Source organism: Bos mutus, chromosome 2, assembly GCF_027580195.1.
Source record: "Bos mutus isolate GX-2022 chromosome 2, NWIPB_WYAK_1.1, whole genome shotgun sequence".
Lineage (NCBI taxonomy): Eukaryota > Metazoa > Chordata > Mammalia > Artiodactyla > Bovidae > Bos > Bos mutus.
In genome coordinates, this window is record NC_091618.1 from 2093742 (window position 1) to 2112614 (window position 18873).

Genomic DNA, 18873 nt, shown 5'->3' on the forward strand with positions numbered 1-18873 from the left:
CGGCATCCCCCTGGCAGAAGGGTCTGGTCATTCCGGCCCTGGGGAAGGTGGGGAGAGCGCAGAACAGCAGGACCTCTCTCCCACACTCAGTGATTAAATGGGGCTCCCTCCTCCCCACCAGCAGAGGACCTCGGGACTGGGGTTCTCGGGGGGTACCCTCCTCCCCATGTCCCAGCCCTTTGGACCCCCAGATCCTGGGCACTTCCTTGCGGGTCGCCACAAGGCAGCGAAGTACCTGCTGGAGAGGGCTTCTGGGTGTGGCCTGAACAGGGGCAGGAGTTTAATCCTGGCTGGAGATGGGTGAGGGCTGGGGGGCCGGGAGGGGAAGGGAGGAGGGGGTGGGTCCCTAACACTGAGCATAGGGCTTTCCGAGCCCCAGACCCCGCCATCCTTCTGGGCTTCCCAGAGCTGCAGGAGGCCGGGCAAGAACAGGACACCGGGGCTCAGAGGCAGTTTCACAAAGTCATACCCCCACCCCCAGGTCACCTAGGCCTATTCCAGGTGGACCCCAATGGCAGAAATGTCAGAATGTGTGAGTGAGACCAGGGAGAAGACGTGAGATCCAGCTGGGCTCCGACTCTGGGAGGCTAGAGTTGAGGCGAGAATTCGAGGCAACCACCGATGGGAGGCAGGCATTCCCATGCAGCCGGACTGCAGAGCCGGGCTGTGGGCGACTGCGGGGCTGTGGGCTCGGCCGACCCGGCCCATCCGTCAGGGGAAGACACCGGGACTGGAGGGCCCCCTCCCCTTCTCCCTCGCACCCCCCAGCCCCCACCACGCCCCCGCCCTTTGCTCCCTCTGTTTTAACGGGCGGTTCAGACGCTCCCCCCAAAGCGAGGTGAGTCGAGGATTAAAAAACAGAGGGGAAAAAAAAATAAATTCGTAGATTTCTTCTCGTTATTGGTCCTCGGCTGCCTTCCGCCCTGGCCCCCTGCCCTCCTCATGAATAAAAGAAAAGTCCGAATCCATCACGTCCCATTCGCCGCCGCCGCCGCCTCCCGCGCGCGCTACAACCAGCACTTCTGCGCAACTTACCCGGCGGATCGCTCTCCCCTCGCCTCCCCTCGTCTCCCCCCGACCCCGCCACCCCCTTGTCGCCCCCTCTTCGGCCCCCGCAACCCAAGAGGTTCCTTCTTCCCTCCCAGATCTTCGGGGAGGGGGGCGGGAGTGTGAAAGCTGGCGTGTCCGCGAGGAGCGAGTGTGGTCGGAGAAAGAAGGCGTGGAGAAGAGCAGGAGAGGAGAGGGCGGGGGAGCGAGAGGATAAATATATAAATAAATACGGAAACAGGAATCCAGTCCGCAGCCGCTCGGCTCAGAAACTTTGGCCCGCAGCGCGGGAGCGCGGCCCTCGCCAGTCCGAGGCTGGGGGCCCGGACTCCGGCCCCGATCCCCCCCGCCACCCCCGCCAGCCTCGTTCGGCGTCCAGGCCGCGGGCCCCGCTACTGCCCCGCGCATCCGCCCGCACAACTTCTGGCCGAGCGGGGCGGGCAGAGGAGGCCTCGGGGTGGCTGTGTTTGTTTGTTTGAACTTCCTCGTCGCCACCTCCCCTCTTTCCCCAGCCTCCCGACCTCCGCCCCCCAACCTCACCCCCACCCCGCCCTCCCCAGCTTCTGGACGCGAGCGGCTGCTGCCGGGGGTGGGGGGTGGGGAGTGTTTGCCGAGGGGAGGGGGAGGAGGTTTAAAAAAAAAAAAAAAGACGAAGAAGAAGAAGAGGAAAGAAAGAGATCGCGGCAGGGGGAAGGGGAGCGGACGGAAAGCGGTTTTCGCCGACTCGGGACCCGCCGCCGGCGTGCGCGAAGAATGGCGGCGCTCCCCGGCACGGTACCCAGGATGGTGCGGCCGGCTCCCGGGCAGAACTACCCTCGCACGGGGTTTCCCCTGGAAGGTAAGAGCGCCCGGGGTGGCCTCCCTCCTCCGCCGGGGCCTCCGAGTCCTCGGGGAGGTGGCAATCTTCGCGGGGTGGCGGCGGCGCCAGCAAGGGAGCAGCCGGGGGGTTCCCTTCGCTTTTGAGTCCGAGTTCCGGCGCCCGACCCAGGAAGTTTCTGGGGACCCACACTCGTCCGTCTCCGCGTGGGTTTCACCGACCAGCGGCCCCAGCGTCACGGGTCCTGGGTTACGGCCTTTCCCCGCCGGGCTGAACTCCGAGTCGATCTCGACTCCTAGTCAATTTCAAGTCCTAGTGGATCTCAACTCATTCCACTATTTTCAGATACTTTCCACCTAATACTTTCTCGGCTCCCCTGTGTCCTGCCAGCTACGGGGCTTTCTACTCTTGTTTTGAATTGTTCTTTTCACCCTGGGATGGTTTAACAATCCCTTTTATTTCGAAATACCAAGAGTGTGTGATGTTTTATATCTCTTAACTAGGACCTCGCCTTCCAGCCTGGAAACAACCTAATGTGAAATAATAAACAGTAACGGTTTCCGCCCCCCGGAAACTTTCCACTCGGGCTTCCGAACTCTAGAAATCCCTCGGGAGAGACCTCAAGACGGCGAGAGGGCATGGAAATGCCCAGACAAGGGGAGAGTGTTAGTTTTCTAAGGTCTCCTCCCTAAACATCCAGCACCGGGGATGAGCCGAAGGGACTGGCGGGGGTGAACCGGTTCTTGGCTCCAGCAAGGGCTGGAGCGCACCAAGACCCTTTCCTGCGTTCTTGTTTTGTTTTCTTTGTAAACTAATATTAGGCCTTCGACCTGTCAACTGAGGGATCCCTTGGCTTCTGGGGGTAGGTAGCCCAGGATGTCAGACGTGGTTAGAGATAGGTGCGACTTTTATTTTTTAATTACTCTTCTTATGATTGTATGAGCCACTTGTGCGCGAGGAGGGGAAACAAGGCAAGGAGGGGAAGGACGGGCAGGCAGCCTGCGATCCGGGGAGGGGGGTGTCCCTCCGGCAGCTAGACGGCGCGGGCCCCGGAATTAGACCGCGGCGATGAGAGCGGCTCCGTGATCAAGTGCGCGCGAGCAGCCACGCAGGCGGGAGAGCGCGCCGGCCCGGGGATTTGTCGCAGCGCTCTCTTGTAGCGAATGCAAGTAAAACAGGCGGCCGCGGCCGCGCAGCGGATTAGGACAATATTTGCCCAACATGACGGAGAATACTGAGGAGAGCCGAGTGCCGGTCGCTAAAGAGGCTCTTGAATATAAAGTTGGGCGCTCGAGAGCTCTCCAGCGCTAATGGCATATCCCGCCACGGAGACCGAGTGACTCTGACTTGGCGACGCACGATTTCTGATTAAATCCGAGGGTGGCTTCAGGCACCCACTTTTCCATGGGGCGGGGGCGGGGGGACGGCAGAGCGAGGGGAGGAGGCGGTAGGAACAGCTCAGCTACCGAGCCTCTGCTCGCCTCCTTTCTTGCAATTACACTGTCAGCTCCCTCCACTCCCGGGGCTGTGAAATCGTTCTAATCTACCAGATCTCCGCAGCCGCCGAGTCCCCAAATTGGGGGGATCGAGGCTGGATTAGTGCACCGGGTGTCCCCCCCACCCCCAGCCTTCTGGGAAGAAATTGTGTGGACTCTGCATTAAAGCTTCCTCCGCGTGCTCCCCTCCCCGGCTCACACGGCGAAGGGCTTCTGTCTTCCTGGTTCCCAGAAGGGACTCTGGCCCATCTGTGCACCGGCCTCTTCGAAGCTGCAGGGACAGTTCACGAGTGTCTGAGGCCGAATGAGTATTTGATTTACGAGCTTGCTGACAGTGGAGCAGATCACCCCCAAATCATCCCCAAACGAAATCTGAACTGCGAGAGAGGTTGGAAGGAAGGGGAGTCCCTCGAGGGGCAGCCAGGAGCCCCTGGGGGCAGCAGCCAACAGCTTTCTGTGGCCGGTCCCTCTGCTGTGCCTCGACCATCCAGTTATGGGTAGGACAGTTCTGCTGCACAAGCCAGAGCTGTAAATACTAGTAATCAACCAGCCTTTCCAGGGCCAATATCAAATGGATCAGACTTGACCACTTAGAGCATGGAACCGACCAGATGGGCCCCATCTCACCGGTTATCAGCGTCTCTAGAAGGCAAGCAGACCCTCCGCCCAAGCTGCCAGTCCAGAGAGCCATCACTTCGAGTACCCAGGCTCCACCGGTCTCTAGGCTGTCCCCTCTGCGTCTCTCCCTCCCCTTCTCAGACACAGATCCCCCAGGTGTATCCTGATCTTCCGTAGTGTGGCAGGACTGGGGACTCGAGGCATCTGGGAGGACTCTGGCAGCCAGCCCTGACCACTCTCCCCATCCCTGCTGGGCCTTCCCTTGGCTTCATGGCAGCTTTCCCCCGGACATCTGAACTGCCGCAGCTCCAAATGTGGGGGACGGAGATCTGTTTGCAGGGGTCTTGGAGCTCAAACAAAACTGAAGTCCAAAGGGCGGTACTCAGTATCCCCATCCTCACCCCATGTCTCTCTTTTTCCTCATCTCCCCCTTCCCTCTCCAGTGTCCACCCCGCTTGGCCAAGGCCGGGTTAATCAGCTGGGTGGGGTCTTCATCAACGGGCGACCCCTGCCTAACCACATCCGCCACAAGATCGTGGAGATGGCCCACCACGGCATCCGGCCCTGCGTCATCTCTCGCCAGCTGCGGGTCTCCCACGGCTGCGTCTCCAAGATCCTCTGCCGCTACCAGGAGACCGGGTCCATCCGGCCTGGGGCCATCGGCGGCAGCAAGCCCAGAGTGAGTGTCTTTGCCGCAGAGCTGACAGCCAGGCTTCCCGTGGCTGGGGGTCCTGGCTGGAGCCCCGCTCTCCCCTGTGCCATCCCGTAGCAGTAGGGAGTCAGTCTACATGCTACCTATGGGCAGTACAGTGGAGGAAGGTCCCCACGCCCAGACCTCCCCCATTATTTGAATTTCTCAAAGATGGGGATAACTGGGGGTCCAGATTTCCCAAAAGGCCAGTGAGTCATTCCTGTGTTGTCCCTACATCTGCCCAGAACCCCGTTGCCATCCCAAATGAGGGAAATCTTCCTTCAGTCTTGCCTGGAATAGTGGCGGCGGAGAAGGGGGTCCTAATTAGGTTTCTAGTTTATTACCTATCCTATTCTACATTCCCCAACCCCAGCAACCTTCCTGGGAGCCAGGAACAGGTTTCTGGAAAGGATGAAGCCAATCTCAGAATGGAGGCATGGTGACCAGAGCCATCAGCCTGGCCCTGGGGCTCCTGGGAGGTTGATATTAAAAGTGTCTCCCTCCCCCCACCCCATCTTTCCACTCCGACTCTCCCACCTCCACCTCTGAAGCAGGTGGCGACTCCGGACGTGGAGAAAAAGATCGAGGAGTACAAGAGGGAAAACCCGGGCATGTTTAGCTGGGAGATCCGAGACCGACTGCTGAAGGACGGGCACTGCGACCGCAGCACCGTGCCCTCAGGTGAGAAGGCAGCTGAGCCCGCAGAGCGCACCCAGTCCCCACCCTGTGTGTTCTTTCTCCAAGTCACCAGGGCCAGGGCTCGGCCGTGTGAGGCTGGGACTGAGGGGCAGGGGAGGTGATGGAAGCCAGGGAACTTGGAGAACAGCTGGGAGAAAAAGAGCCAGAGCGCAAAGGAGGCAGGGCACAGGAGGGAGTTAAAACCGAAAGGAAGATGGGAGCAGGGAAGAAGGGAGGAAAAGAAGTTAGGAAAGGAGAGAGGAGCAGAAGGAAGGAAGGGAGGAAGGACGGGAGGGGGGAGGAAGGAGTTGAGCAGAAAGTTATGAAGTTGGATAACAAGGGACATTCCCTTGGCGCCTTCCCAGAGAGTGGCCTACAGGGCTGAGTCCATCCTAGAAGGGTCGGTCACAAGCTCCCTGGACTTCTTTCTCCGAGTCACCATTTCTGTGCTATTGCTGACCCCAGCCACCAGTGGGTCCCAAGTGTGGAGGCCCTGGATTTTGCTGCCTGTGGGTGGGAAGGTGCCCCCAGGGGTATATGTGTGTGTACCTGAGCATTCAGGGGTGTTGTGTGTGTACCTGAGCATTCAGGTGTGTGTGTGTGTGTACCTGAGCATTCAGGGGTGTGTGTGTGTGTACCTGAGCATTCAGGGGTGTGTGTGTGTGTGTGTGTACCTGAGCATTCAGGGGTGTGTGTGTGTGTACCTGAGCATTCAGGGGGGGGTGTGTGTGTGTGTACCTGAGCATTCAGGGGTGTGTGTGTGTGTGTGTGTGTACCTGAGCAGTCAGGGGTGTGTGTGTGTGTGTACCTGAGCAGTCAGGGGTGTGTGTGTGTGTGTACCTGAGCAGTCAGGGGTGTGTGTGTGTGTACTTGAGCATTCAGGGTGCTGTGTGTGTGTACCTGAGCATTCAGGGGTGTGTGTGTGTGTGTACCTGAGCATTCAGGGGTGTGTGTGTGTGTGTGTGTACCTGAGCATTCAGGGGTGTGTGTGTGTGTGTGTGTGTACCTGAGCATTCAGGGGGGTGTGTGTGTGTACCTGAGCATTCAGGCATACCACTGGGATGCACATCTGAGTGGAAGGGCTCCAGGGAGGTCCTGGAGGGTGGGTATGAGTGTGTCTGGGGGAAGGTAGGCTACCCACTCCAGTTCTCAGGCTTTCCTGGTGTCTCAGCTGGTAAAGAATCCACCTGCCATGCGGGAGAGCGTGGTTCTCCCTGGGTTGGGAAGATCCCCTGGAGAAGGGCAAGGCTCCCCACTCCAGTATCCTGTACTGGAGACTTCCGTGGAGACCACGGGATCGCACAGGGTCAGACATGCCTGAGCGACTCTCACTGACCGACTGACTGAGGGTATGTGATAGCGCAAAGTCCAGGCGTGCACAGGCAGGGCAGGGTGGCACTTAGGGGGGGCCTCTGTCGCAGCCTTGGGGGGCCCGGCCCGGTGAGTCTCCACGTGGGTGACCGTACCTGTGCCTCCCAATAAGTGTAGGTGTTTACCTGCGACAGGGCTGGGGTGTGTGTGAGTCCCCTGAGTGTGTTTAGGGGGGAAACGCGCTTCCTGACTTCTCCCAGCGCCCCAGGCGGCCGGCCTCCGCGGCCCCAACGACTTATACCCGCTCTTTTGCCTTTGAATTTCTGAGGTTTAGTGAGTTCGATTAGCCGAGTGCTCAGAATCAAGTTCGGGAAGAAGGAGGAGGAGGACGAAGCGGACAAGAAGGAGGAGGACGGCGAGAAGAAAGCCAAGCACAGCATCGACGGCATCCTGGGCGACAAAGGTAGGGGGCCGCCCGGGGCCGGGAACGCCCGAGCCCGCGGGGCTCCTCGTGCGCCAGCGTGCGGGCCAGTGGCGGCGCCGTCCCACCCGACCGGCGGGCGGAACGAGAGCCTGTCGGGGTGTGCGGGGAGCGGCCCCTCGGTGCGCCCGGGAGCGGCTCCCGCGACGCCGTTGCGCGGCAGAGCGGGGTCCAGCCGTCCCCGGGAACCCCGGCAGCACGTGGGGGCTCCGGGGGCCGCGAACCTCGCACCCTGACGCGCCCCCTCCAGCCGAGGGCTCCGGGCCGTGCGTCCTCCGGGGCTGGCGTTTTGGCTGGTAGTCCCGGTGTCGATCTATTATTTATAGGAAACTTGGGCAAAGGGGCGGGGGGCGAAGAAGGAGGAGCCGGCCCGCGGCTCCCTAAATGAATTTGTTAACCAGACCCGCACACGCTCTTTAAATGGTCCCTTGAAACCCCGCCTGACAGTTGACTGACCGCTGCAATCAATAAAAATTAGCCCGGGCCGCGTGGGCCGCCGCCTCACTCTCCGACCCGCTACGCCAGGGCCGCACAGACAGCGCGGAGGCAGAAGCGTACATTTTTAAGGCGCTTTCCTCTCGGGCACGCGCCGGTGGGCCCAGGGGTGGAGGCCAGGTTCCCAGATGCCCGGGGTCGGGGCGGGGGGTCCCCGTGGGAGGGAGAGTTTCGGGCTCCACCACGCCCTCTCCCCGCTTTTAGCGGGGCTGTATTTTGGAGGTGAGCTAGGGAGGCATTTCTCTTTCAAGCGCCTGCACGCCCAGGAAAGGGGGTGTGCTTTTGTTTACTGACGGGTTATTTTCAGGGGAAAGGAAAGTCGTTCCCCATCACCACTGCCTCCCTAGGGCTCTTTGAGACTTGGTCAGTGTGCTTCGGGGGTGGCGGTGGGGGTAGGGAGGGCGTGGAAAAAGAAAGAAAAACGTAAGACCCAAAGTCACAAAGGTGGACCGGGGAAAGAAGCTAAACCCCCAGACACACAACGCAGGGAGGCAGCAGGCAAACCTCTAAATAACCTCTAAAAAAAAAGTGGCTTTGGAAAAAGTGGGGGAGGAGTGTCTTGAACCCCGAAACTTGTTCAAGCGCACAGTTCTGTTTGAGTTTCCTTCCAAGGGGTTACTGAGGTTGTCCTCTCCTCGCCTCCCTGGAACTTCTACCCGGGTCTCCCTCTGGTTTTCAGTAGTCTCTCCCAACCTTGAAGATGAACTTCACAGACAAAGCCCCGCTTCCAAAGACAAGTCCCAGCGAGGCCCAGCCCCCACAGGCCTGGTCTAAGAGGGGAGGGGGGAGCAGGGGCAGCCCAGTGTGAGAGCAGGCTGGGGCTGGGGAAGGGGCGGGCTATTGACATTCAGGGCCCCTAGTAGAGCCCAGTCCCACCGGGACAAAAGGGCAGGAAAGAAAGGGAGCGGGCTGTGCCCGGCACCCTGCTGTGCCGGGCCTGCGGAGGGCCTGGGGTCTGCGGAGGGGTGGGGGCGGGGGCTGCCTGCCAAGCAGCCCCTGGCTGGGAGGAGGCAGCCCGGGACCCCTGCGTGGGGACCCACTCCATGTTTCAGTTTGGAATAAAAAGGGACTTAGTTGGACTTCCTTTGTGGGGGGCTGGGAGGGGACAGAGAACTTGAATAATCTTTCCTGGCCAAATACAGCACTGCAGATGCATCTTCTGAGAGGTACCCTGGGAGGAAAGAGGAGGCATGGTTTTGTTCGGAGAGACTTTTAGGTGTATATGTGTGTGTGCAGCAGGGGAATGTCCAGTTCAGTCTGTGAGGAAGCACAATAGATACATTTCTCCTGAAACCTAAGAGAAAGGAAGGAAGAGGGTAGCAAGTCCGCTCTGACGATGCCTTTGGCTCAAAGGAATCCAGGGGTTTCTAGTGCTGACCTGGCTTACAGAACCAGCGGACAAGCAGTTTCGCTGGACAGAGGTTTTCCCTGAGTGGAACCGGGAAGCTCCAGGTCCCCGAGGGTTTCAGGAGGAGGCTGGCAGTTGCAGAGTCCTGGCGCTCTGGGAGTCTAGGAGCGGAGTTGCAGAAATGAAACGAAAGTGGTGGGCCCAGCATCCAGCAGGCTGTGTGGTTTTGGAGCGACAGTGGGCGTGCGGCGCGCCGTGGCTGGGAGCTGGATGGCTGTGAAAGTGCCTGTGTCTCAGGGTGGCTGTCTGCCCACCGGACTTTGGAATGGAATCGTGGGATTCTGCGTGGATGTGTGGTGCTATCGCAGACGGGCGGAATGGATGATGTGAGAGTGGGGAAGACAGAGCTGTCTTTCCATCTGTGGACAAAGGGTGTCTGTCAGCTCTGGATTCGAGTACCTTGGCCAGGGACTGGCATCCTGCTGAACCACCCAGTTGGAAACTCTCATCTCTCTCCCAGGCCCCGGGTGTCAGTTTCATGGCCAAGTTAAAGGTGAAAAGACCTCCCAACCTCCGCCCAAGTGGGCCAGGTGGGGAGAGGCAGAGATCCCCTTGGGCAGAGCAGGGGGAGGGGTGCACACCCACAAACTTTGTTTTGGCTTCTTGCTCTTGACAAATGCTTTCTCTGGGGGTTGCCCCTCTCATGGCGGGGAGTCGCCCAAGAAGGGGTTTAAGAGCTCTCCTCTTTAAGCACTAAAGAGAGATCCCTCCCTGAGTCCGTTTTTTCCTATCGTCCGCTTGGCATTTAATAATGTTAAGACTTATTAGAGCTGGTAATGAAAACTGGGACTGCTGAATAGGAAACTGTGTTGGAGAGGGGTGTAATAGCTTCCAGGCATGGTAAGAAACTATTTATCCGCAATCAGTCCTCACTCTCAGAGTTTGAAGCACAAACGTTAAGTTGAAGGGTTTTAAAGCAGATTAAATTGAGCTTTTATTTCTGTGCACTTTCATCTCTGAACAGCTCACTCCTGCTCCCCTTGGGCTGATATTCATGAGGCTGTTCATATTTTTTTTTTTTTTTGCTCTTATCCTTGTTAAGACTGAGTTATTAGGATTGTTGGTTGTGAGAATTCTCAGACCACTGTGGATAGGGGCTCCGGCCACACTCAGCACACCTGGAAAGGTTCCTTGCCCTCAGCCACTTGGCCTCTCTCCTCCTCACCCCTTCGAGGAGAATCAGGGCAGACCCAGGCAGGGACCGCCTGGAAAAGGATTTGAGGAGGGACAGGGAAAGAAAAAGATTTTCCCAACCTGAGTCCAGGGAGATGCTTGTGGGAAATTTGATAGGGGTTTGCAGAGTCAAACCGTCCTCCTGTGAGAGCCGAGGGGGTGGGTGTGAAGACATTATTTACAACAAGAATGACCACAGTACTAATCAGTAGGAGGCCTCTTGCATCTGACAAGTTTAGGCTGAAACTGACCAGATCAGACCACGAGGTTGGTCTCTAGGGTGGAAAGCCCAGCTGGGTCACAATTAATGTGAAATAAGGGGGAAAAGTCACAAGATTAAAAAGAAGAGTGTGCATTCTCCTGCGGAGAGGGGGCGAAGTCCATCTGAGAATCTGTTGACATCTGAAGTGGGGGGCCAAGGGTGTGTGTGAGAGGCAGATTTGTATTTTTTTGCGTTCTTCCTTAATTCATTTTTAAAGCAGCAGACTTACAGGTGTGGAGTGAGAAATGACGGAGAAGGACGGGGAAGGAGGGGAGAGCCCGAAGTCTCGGTTTTAGACACTTGTAAAAGGAGGTGGGAAACAATTTAATTTGGCAGCAGCGATAGCTGCTAATGCGGTTTTCGGTCGTTTGCTACACCGGAGGAAGCTGTTTTGATTGTGTGTACAAGGACCTGCCAAATTTAATTAGGCTCCGGGGGAGCGAATGAATAGCGGGAGGGGGGCAGGGCTCCCCTCAGCCCACACCGTTTTTTCGGCTTCACACCTGGAAGGGGCATTGTTTACTGGATAAGCGAGAAGGGGAAAGGGGAGGGAGGGGCCCCCAGGGAGAGGGGCCCTTGGAAGAGCGAGCGAGGGAGGGGTCGAAGAGAGTCCATTTATCAAGAAACAATCTGCATTGATTTAAACCAACAAGTTCCCTCCTCTGTAAATGTGTGTTTAGAGAAAGGTAATTGACACTCCACCAAATCAAAGGATTACCCCGGGTTGGCAATCTAATCAAACAGAGTCCAGGCGGGATTTGAGGCTGTTCAGAGTGGGATCAGCTTCGCATAATGGGGGCTCGGAGGAAGATGGGAGGGTGTCAGGCAATTCCCCGGCTTTAGGCAGCGCTCGGCGGTGGATATTCAGTGAGACCGGAGGGGGAGAGGGAGGGGGCGAGGGCTGTGCCGCGCCGGGGCGCTGGGGGGACGGGGGGGGGGAGCGGAGAGGGGGCGCGCGGGGCGAGGGGGGATCTACCCCGGCGGAGGGGGCCCCGGGCGAGGGGCGAACCCACACTGGGATGACAAGACTCCCCCTGTCTTTGCTCTACTCCCCCCAACCGAAGACGAGAGAGGGGCGGAGGGAGCTGGGACTAACGAAGAACAACAGTGAGATAGCTATTACAAAGGCGAACCCTGGCGCGCGCGCTCGAAGCCCCGGAACCCACGGTAAACAAACAGAGTCGGCCAACTGTTTGCCAGATAAACTCGTGCCTAAATCGAGTGTGACGGGCAAAGAGAGAAGAGACAGAAGGAGATAAGGTTGGAGGGGGAATGAACGAACATAATCTAATAGAAGACATTTAGAAAACAAACTTGAAACAAGCGAGAACAGGCGAGCGGAGGGTAATTACCCGCCCCAGAGAGCGAGGGACGCCTTCGGAGGGCTGCGGGTGGGGTCTCGGAGACGCTAGCCGCCGAGAGCCGCGCGCTGCGGAGGAGGGAGGCCTTCGGGACTCCGCAGGGAACCAGGAGAAGGTCCCCCGGGCGCGCCAAGGAAGGGGCTCGGCTCCCAGACTGAGGCTCCCGCGCGGCCCCCCGTCTCTGAACGCGTTTCGGAGCAGGTTGGGATCCCCCGCTGCGAGGGCACGCGGGTTTTCTGTTCACCCCCGGGCGCGCACCGCCACGCACAGGCTGTTTCCAGGCGTTTGTACCTAAAAGACTTGGTGTGCACGGCACAGCCGTTAAAGGAATTAGATATTTACCAGTTTGAAATAAGCCTGGCTAAGAAGAGAGAAGAGAGAGACATTGAAAAGATGAGGCTGGGGGAAGACTTCAAACGAATTCATCATTTGGAATGGTGGAGAGGAGATTTACCAGACAGTATTGGGAAGTTATTTAGATATTAATAACACATTTTCCTGAGGCGCGACCACGGCGGCCATCTGCGCTGTTCTCCGAGCTATTTGGCTGGGTGAAATATGGGCGTCTCAAATGTTGGGAAGAGATAACGCAATCAGGCTAACCCTGGTCCTAAGACGGCATCGCAGCGTTAAACCCGGATTAACCTCCCCCCTCCCACCCCCGCGGCCCCCTCCCCTTTCACAGCTTTCCAAATTTTTCAGTGGAATTTACATGGAAGGATTTAAAAGCACATATAACAGTAGCCTTAAAGCAGTAAGGTGATTATTTGGGCTTTTTTTTTTTTTTTTTAAAGGACTTCTTTCTGAAAATGATAGTTGTCATACACTACATTTTATATAAATAATATTATTTACAAACATACATACTTTTATATAGGGAGAGAGCACTGAGCAAATGAGATTGCCTTCTAGGTTGCCTATTTGGCGTTTCTGTTTACCATCATCAGCAAAGTTGATGAAGCTTCATTCCTAATGGGGACTAAGGATATAAACATGAAATGCACAGGGTCCCGGGCTCTGGCCCTGGGACAAGCAGAGTCCAAAGCCAGAGAGAGCTCACACCACATAGATGGTCCCTGGTGAGGGGAAGCCTTCCTGCTATAAAGAGGGACATAGAAGAGACACCCCAAAGGGGACGTTCTCCAGGGACTTTGGGGCCTCGAAGACCATGACTAAGGGGGGCACATTCCAGAAATTCCATAAAAATAGTTCCTCTCCCACTCCAGACTAAGGAGGTAATTAGGAAACCCAGTTGGGGTTGGGGGTAAGAGGGATTGGAAGGTTGGGACAATCCCCCCTCCCTTCTCAGTTTTTGCTGTCGCGGGCCTTTCTGCTTCTTTCCACCACCACCACCCCCCCTTCCCCCAGCTCTGGCTGAAAGAGGAAAGGTGGAAATGGGGTCAGCGCTTTCTGACCCGCTCCGGAGCGATTGGCCCCGGCTGGGGTCGGGTAGGGGGAGGGAGGGAACGCGCCTTCCCAAATCGAATCAAGGCAGAACGGTGACCTAAGGGGGAAACTTCCCCATTAGTAGATGGATCTCTCCAGAACTTCAAACAAAGTGGGGGGAAGGGAGAGGCGAGGCAGGGGGGCAGTCCGGAGAGCGCGCAGGGGGGACTAGGAGCTAGCCAAGGGGAGGGGTCTGCAAGAGGAAGAGAAGGGGTCGAGGGCAAAGGGGAGGTGGGGGCCAAAGGAAGGGGTGTAGGGAAGGGGGCGCCAGGGGTGGGGGCTGCACTTGAATCTTCAGCCCCCGGGGAGCGGTGAGGCGTCTCTGACCACAGCAGCGAGGGAGCTATGAGGGGAAGTTGCGTACACCCCAAGTCTTGCTCCCCAGAGGCCCCGAGGGCATTCCAGGGCGCCTTGGGCTGCTCTCTTGGGCAACTGAGTGAGCGCGGGTTGCCAGGGGCTGGGGATGAATTGGTTCAACTTCCTTGGGGCTGCGGGTCAGCCCGTGGACATTTCCAAGATGCGGTCGCCCAGGGCTTCGGGGTGTGCTGGGCCCGAGCCCGGGTCGAGAGGAAAGGAGGAATGAGTAGAGACCCGGGAGACCCAGAGCCACGGAAGGGCGGGGGGACGAAAGACAGTCTGGAAAAGGGTGGAAAGCGTCGGAACAGAGAGCGCGCGAGAGAAAAATTCAGAGAAAGACCAGCGCGGGAGGAGAGAACCTTGCTTAGAGCGTTCGTGCAGGGCGAGGGAGGCGCACAGCAGCAGGACGAAAGACAAAGAGGCGCCTAGGCACCAAAAGGCGGGCCTGGGCCGGGCGGATCAGGAGGGACCGCGGGGCCCGGAGACAGCCCGCGGGCGAGCGCGGGCTGCGAGGGCGAGCGCGCAGGGCCGGGCGGCGGCGGGAGGCGGGCGAGCCGCTGCCGTCCTTTTGATCCTCCGCGGCCTGCCCTTATCAGAAGAGCTTTCGGTGACACTGGCACAAAGGCAGTTCATCATATTACAGCGCAGCCCGGCGGCTCGCTGAGATCCCGCCGCTTAATTAGAGGCGAGCAAGTCGGGCCGGCGGGGCGGGCGGGAGGCCGACCCGGGTGCTGGAAAGAGGCCGGCCCGCAAGCCTGGCCCCTCCGGGACTCGCCGCGAGCGAGAGGGGGCGAAGAACCCTTCCTTGGAGCGTTGCTAGAGAAACGTCCCAGTCCGGGCTGCGCACCGCCTTCCGGTTTTCAGCAGCCGCCCCTTCGAAATTCCCAGCTTGGAGAGGAGATGGCGTCCAGGCCATCATCTCCACTCGCAGCTTCGGACGCGCAGACTGGAGGGTGAGCAGAGTGAGTTACAGAACTGCACGAGCTGCCGGCTTCGCGCTGCTCTGGATTCAGTTCTCACCCACCGGCTCCCGGCGGCTAATAGCTGGATTCCCGCCTCCAAGGGCCTGCTCTCCCAATCTCCGCCTGAACCCAGCAGGGCGAATCCGGGAGGGGCCAGGAGCGCTACGGTGGACCAAGGGAGTAAGGGTTCTGCCACCCCCACCCCCCAACTCATTAGCAATGAAATCCTAAGCAACTCTCTTAGCCCCCTCTGGGTCTTTTTTTGTTTTCATGAGAAAACCAGAGAATTGCACCAAGTCAAAGATTCTCATCCTCTGGGGGACCCTGGACCCCTTTGAGAATCGGATAGCACCCTGAGAAATTGGCCATTCACAGAGGTTCACACAGGAGGTATTTTACAGACAGAACATAAAGGATCTCTCTCTGGGCTGCTAGAGGCCACACCCCAGTAAGAACTTCACATACACGTGTTTTCTGGTGACTCCGGTATTCTTGAGGGAGCATCGGATTCCAGGAGGAGGCGTCCAGGAGGAGGAAATGGATGGTGGATGGGGTGGGGTGGGTCGAGAGGTGAGGCTGAGTGCCTGCTCGCCTCTGGCCGTCGCTGCTTCCTCCTCTTTCCAAAACAGAGGCAGTGACTCCCACCATCCCACCCCTGTTTGGTTGTTGGAGGGGTCCTTAGGAGGCTGTTATGTGCAGAACTGAACCCAAACGCTGTGCTCCTCTTTTGTCCCTGGGAAAGAGAGAAAAAGAAAGGGAGAGAAAAAAGAGGGCGGGGGGAAGACATCTTCTCAGGGGGCCCAAGTCTTCATTCTATTAAAAATTATTGAGCATCTACTATGTGCCAGACTTTGTGTTAAGTGCCAAGGATACCTGACACATCAGGAAGGCCCCCTGCCTTGGTGGAGTTCTGAGCCAGGTGGCAGAGACACAAAATTAAAGGTTGGTGAGAAACAGACACGCTTCAGTGCGTGTGTTCGTGTGAGTGTTTACCTACCTGCCTGGTTACCTGTGTATGTCTGGGTGTTCGTGGATGCTGGCAGAGGGGGGGATGAAGTGTGTGGGGGGGGGGTAGGTGGACGGGTGGGCACAACAGCAGGATGTGTTTGGGGGCCGTGGCTGAATTTGGCACGCAGCCTCCAAGCTCATCTGGGCAGCCGCAGGCATCCGCCGGTGCCTCCAAGCGCGCCGCGGGTTCGAGCGGGAGGAGGACCTGCCGGCCTTCCCAGTGCTCTTTGTCTGACCGGAGATCAAAAGAGGCCCCGGGCCGGACTGAAAAGGGGGTGGGGCGCCGGCACTGAGAAGTAGCTTGGAAACTCCCCCTGAACCCCTCTGGGGTCCTTTCCGGGGGACCCGTACCAACCAGAGCTCCAGCCGAGTGGGCGGCCATTCTTCCGCGGGGTCATCTCCACTCGGGTCGCCCGGGGTGACAGGTGGAGAGGATGTGATGGCTTGGGGCTGGAATTCAGACCGCCGGACTCTGGACAGCAGGGGAAGGTGGAGAGACGGCAAGAGTGGGCGTCCGTGGATTTGGGTTCAGTGTTGTCTCTACTTGTGCGTGGAGGTGGGGCCAGACCTTCCTGTTGCCTGGAAGTTGATCCTGGAAGCCCGCGCCGAATTTTCTGAGCTGTCTAGACAAGAACATGGGATTCACGCTAGAGTTTTCTTTCTAGAGCGACAGTTTCCGCGTTGGGAGGGGTCGGGGGCGTCTTAACGAACGTTCTCGGGGTCTTAAGGAAGCTTCTGGAACTCTCTGGTTCTCAGTGAAAACCTATAAAAAGCCTGAATCTCAGGATCTCTCTTGTATCCACGGGTACAACTGACCCACGGCTGGTCCAGCTGCAGGACTAGAACCTGACCCCAGAATCTGCACTAAGCTCCCCCTCCCTTCCCCTTCTGGCGACCCTCATCCTTACAGTTTTCCTCCTAGTCTGGACTTTTTGAGCGCGGACTCACCCTTCGTAGGGTCTAAAAGTCCGGCCGAAATAAAGAAATCCCAGCGTCTGCACTTGGGGAAAGGGGCGCAGCTAGTCTCCTTTCTTCTGCTGCCCCCCACCCCCATCTCTGCTCCCACCCCCATCTCTGCCCCGACCCCCGTCTCTGCCCCCACCCCCGTCTCTGCCCCCACCCCCGTCTCTGCCCCGACCCCCGTCTCTGCCCCTTCTCTGTTCCTCCTCCAGCTGCCTGGAAAGTCCACGTACAGAATCTCTGCCACACCTCCCATCTTCAGCGACGGGGGAAGATTCTGAATTACTGCGCCCCCATTTCTGGGGTTTATCCGAAGTGTGGAGAGTGAATCCTAAGACAGGAGGTCCTGGGACTTTCTTGAATAGGTGGGGCAGAGTTTCCCTCCTTCAGGGGGTCGCCTCGTGTTTGGGTCTGGACTTTCCTTTTGGTGGCCTGTACAGGCAGGCGACAGCAAGAGATTTAGCTGGTGCGCTCGGAGCTGAGAGCCCTAGGCGTCTCCCCCCGACCAAAAAAAACCAAAACGAAATCACACAAATCCCCCTTTCCGCCCCTGGCTGCGCGGTGGGTTTGAATGCCAGGAGCGCATCTTCTAGCGCGGAGCCTCGGTTTCCCGATCTGATTAGTGGGCTAAGACCCCTCCCCACCTCGCGAGGCGGGCGGGAAGCAGGGCCGGGAAAGGCTCTTTAGAAACCGGTCCGCGGGTCCGAGGAGCGGGGGAGGAAGGAGGGGGAGAGCGAGGAGCGGGAGTTCCTCCCCCGCCCCGGCCGCCCCCTCCTCCCAGCACCCTGTCGGCCCCGTCCCGCTCGCGCCTCAATGGCCACTTTAGAAATACAAACAACTTTAGAAATAAAGTAACCAAACCCCCGAAAGGGGCTTTGAAGGGGCGAATGCCTGGTGGCGCTTTACTATGGTGTGGGCCGAGGCCCTGGCCTAATCCCGCTTTCATTTTCACCGACGGCCGCGGGGGAAGCGCTCCCGGCCTCCCGGCCCCTCAGGAGGCTGATTAGGCCACAAAGAGCCCCCATTATCCCGAGAAGAAAACCGGGGGGCGGCGCGGGGGGAGCGGCCCGCCCGCGCCCGGGCTATTGACTTAGTGGATGAAGTCAAGAACCGGCGCGCTGGGAGCCCGGGACGGGCGGGGGGGCCCCGGGCCGAACAAAACAGGACGCGCAAAACCCCAGCGCGAGCCCGAGCCCCGGGCCGGGGCGCGCCAGGCCCCGGTGGGCTGGGGGGCTTCTGCTGGGTCAGCCGCCCCGGCGGCCCCCGGGGCTGGGGATGTCCCACTGGAGCCTGGTGTCGCTGGCTGTCTTGCGAGGGGGCTCGGAAGAAGGGAGAGGTGTCTAGGGTGAAGCAGTGCTGGCTAGCAATGCGGCCCTGACTCTCAGGCCTTGCCTTCCTCCTCCTAAACGGAAGGGCTTGGGTCCACCTGCGGCCTGTGATGAGTGACGTCTGGTGGGCGGAGGCCACTCCTGGGAGAGGCCCTGGAGGAGGGGCCTGAGTGAGAGGCCGGGGAGGGAGGAGAAGAAAGGGTAAGTCCTGGACTTCCGCACGGTCTGCGTAACTTTGAGTGAGTTCCCCTGAGAGCCTCAGTGGCCCCATCTGTAAAATGGCCCCGTGGATGACACCTGTGAAGTGCTCTGGAAAGAGTCAATATAATGTCATAAATCACAAAGCCGACTGAGGGACTGAATTGATATTTTTCTCCAATCCTTTACACCTCTTCTTCTCCAAGGCTTCTTTCCATCCACAGCCCACTGTCCTTTGGCTTCAGAAACAGTGGGGGCTAGAAATCTACAAGCGATTACTGTATTTGGACTGGGGTGTGTGGGGGTGAGGGCAGGTACTCAGCTGGGCGCCAACAAATAGAGCTCTTCCTTAACTGAAAGAAATCAGCGGTCAGAGGGCCACTCCTCATTCAACAGAGGCCAGAGAAGGTAAAAATAGAACTCCACAGCCTTGTCAGATGTGCAGACAGACTTCCCTTCCTGAGGAGCGCTGCCCTGCTCCCACTCCCAGAGAAGGGCAGCTTTGGCAGGTAAGGGAGGAAGGTGGGCAGCACGCAGTGACTGGGGAGATGGCGGAAGCACCTTCCAGGAGTAAAGGAAGCAGGCCCCCAAACACCTCCCCTCCCCAATCCCAGCTCCTCGCTTCTGAAATGGAGTAGGTCCACACTCTGACCCAAATGACACGGGAGAGCTTGAGGGCTGTCCATCCCTTCATTCCACAAGTGTTAATGAAGTCCTCCTTCCTGCCAGCTGTGCTGGGGGTGATCCCACCAGAGCCCCGAGCGTAGACTCCTCAA

The 18873-nt window shown here is 58.5% G+C and overlaps 1 protein-coding gene across 3 annotated transcripts in view; it reads left to right on the top strand.

The window, feature by feature from the left end:
• Positions 1-1347: 1347 nt before the first annotated feature.
• Positions 1348-18873, top strand: part of PAX7 (paired box 7) — a 107119-nt gene continuing 89593 nt past the window's right edge. The window contains exons 1-4 of one of the 3 annotated variants that reach the window (XM_070382079.1): positions 1348-1885; positions 4422-4657; positions 5221-5350; positions 6987-7121. In XM_070382079.1, the coding sequence (XP_070238180.1) occupies positions 1801-1885; positions 4422-4657; positions 5221-5350; positions 6987-7121 (586 nt within the window). In that variant the 5' untranslated portion in view covers positions 1348-1800. The remainder of the gene's footprint in view (positions 1886-4421; positions 4658-5220; positions 5351-6986; positions 7122-18873) is intronic. The other 2 variants (XM_070382089.1, XM_070382081.1) reach the window with 2 other exon arrangements.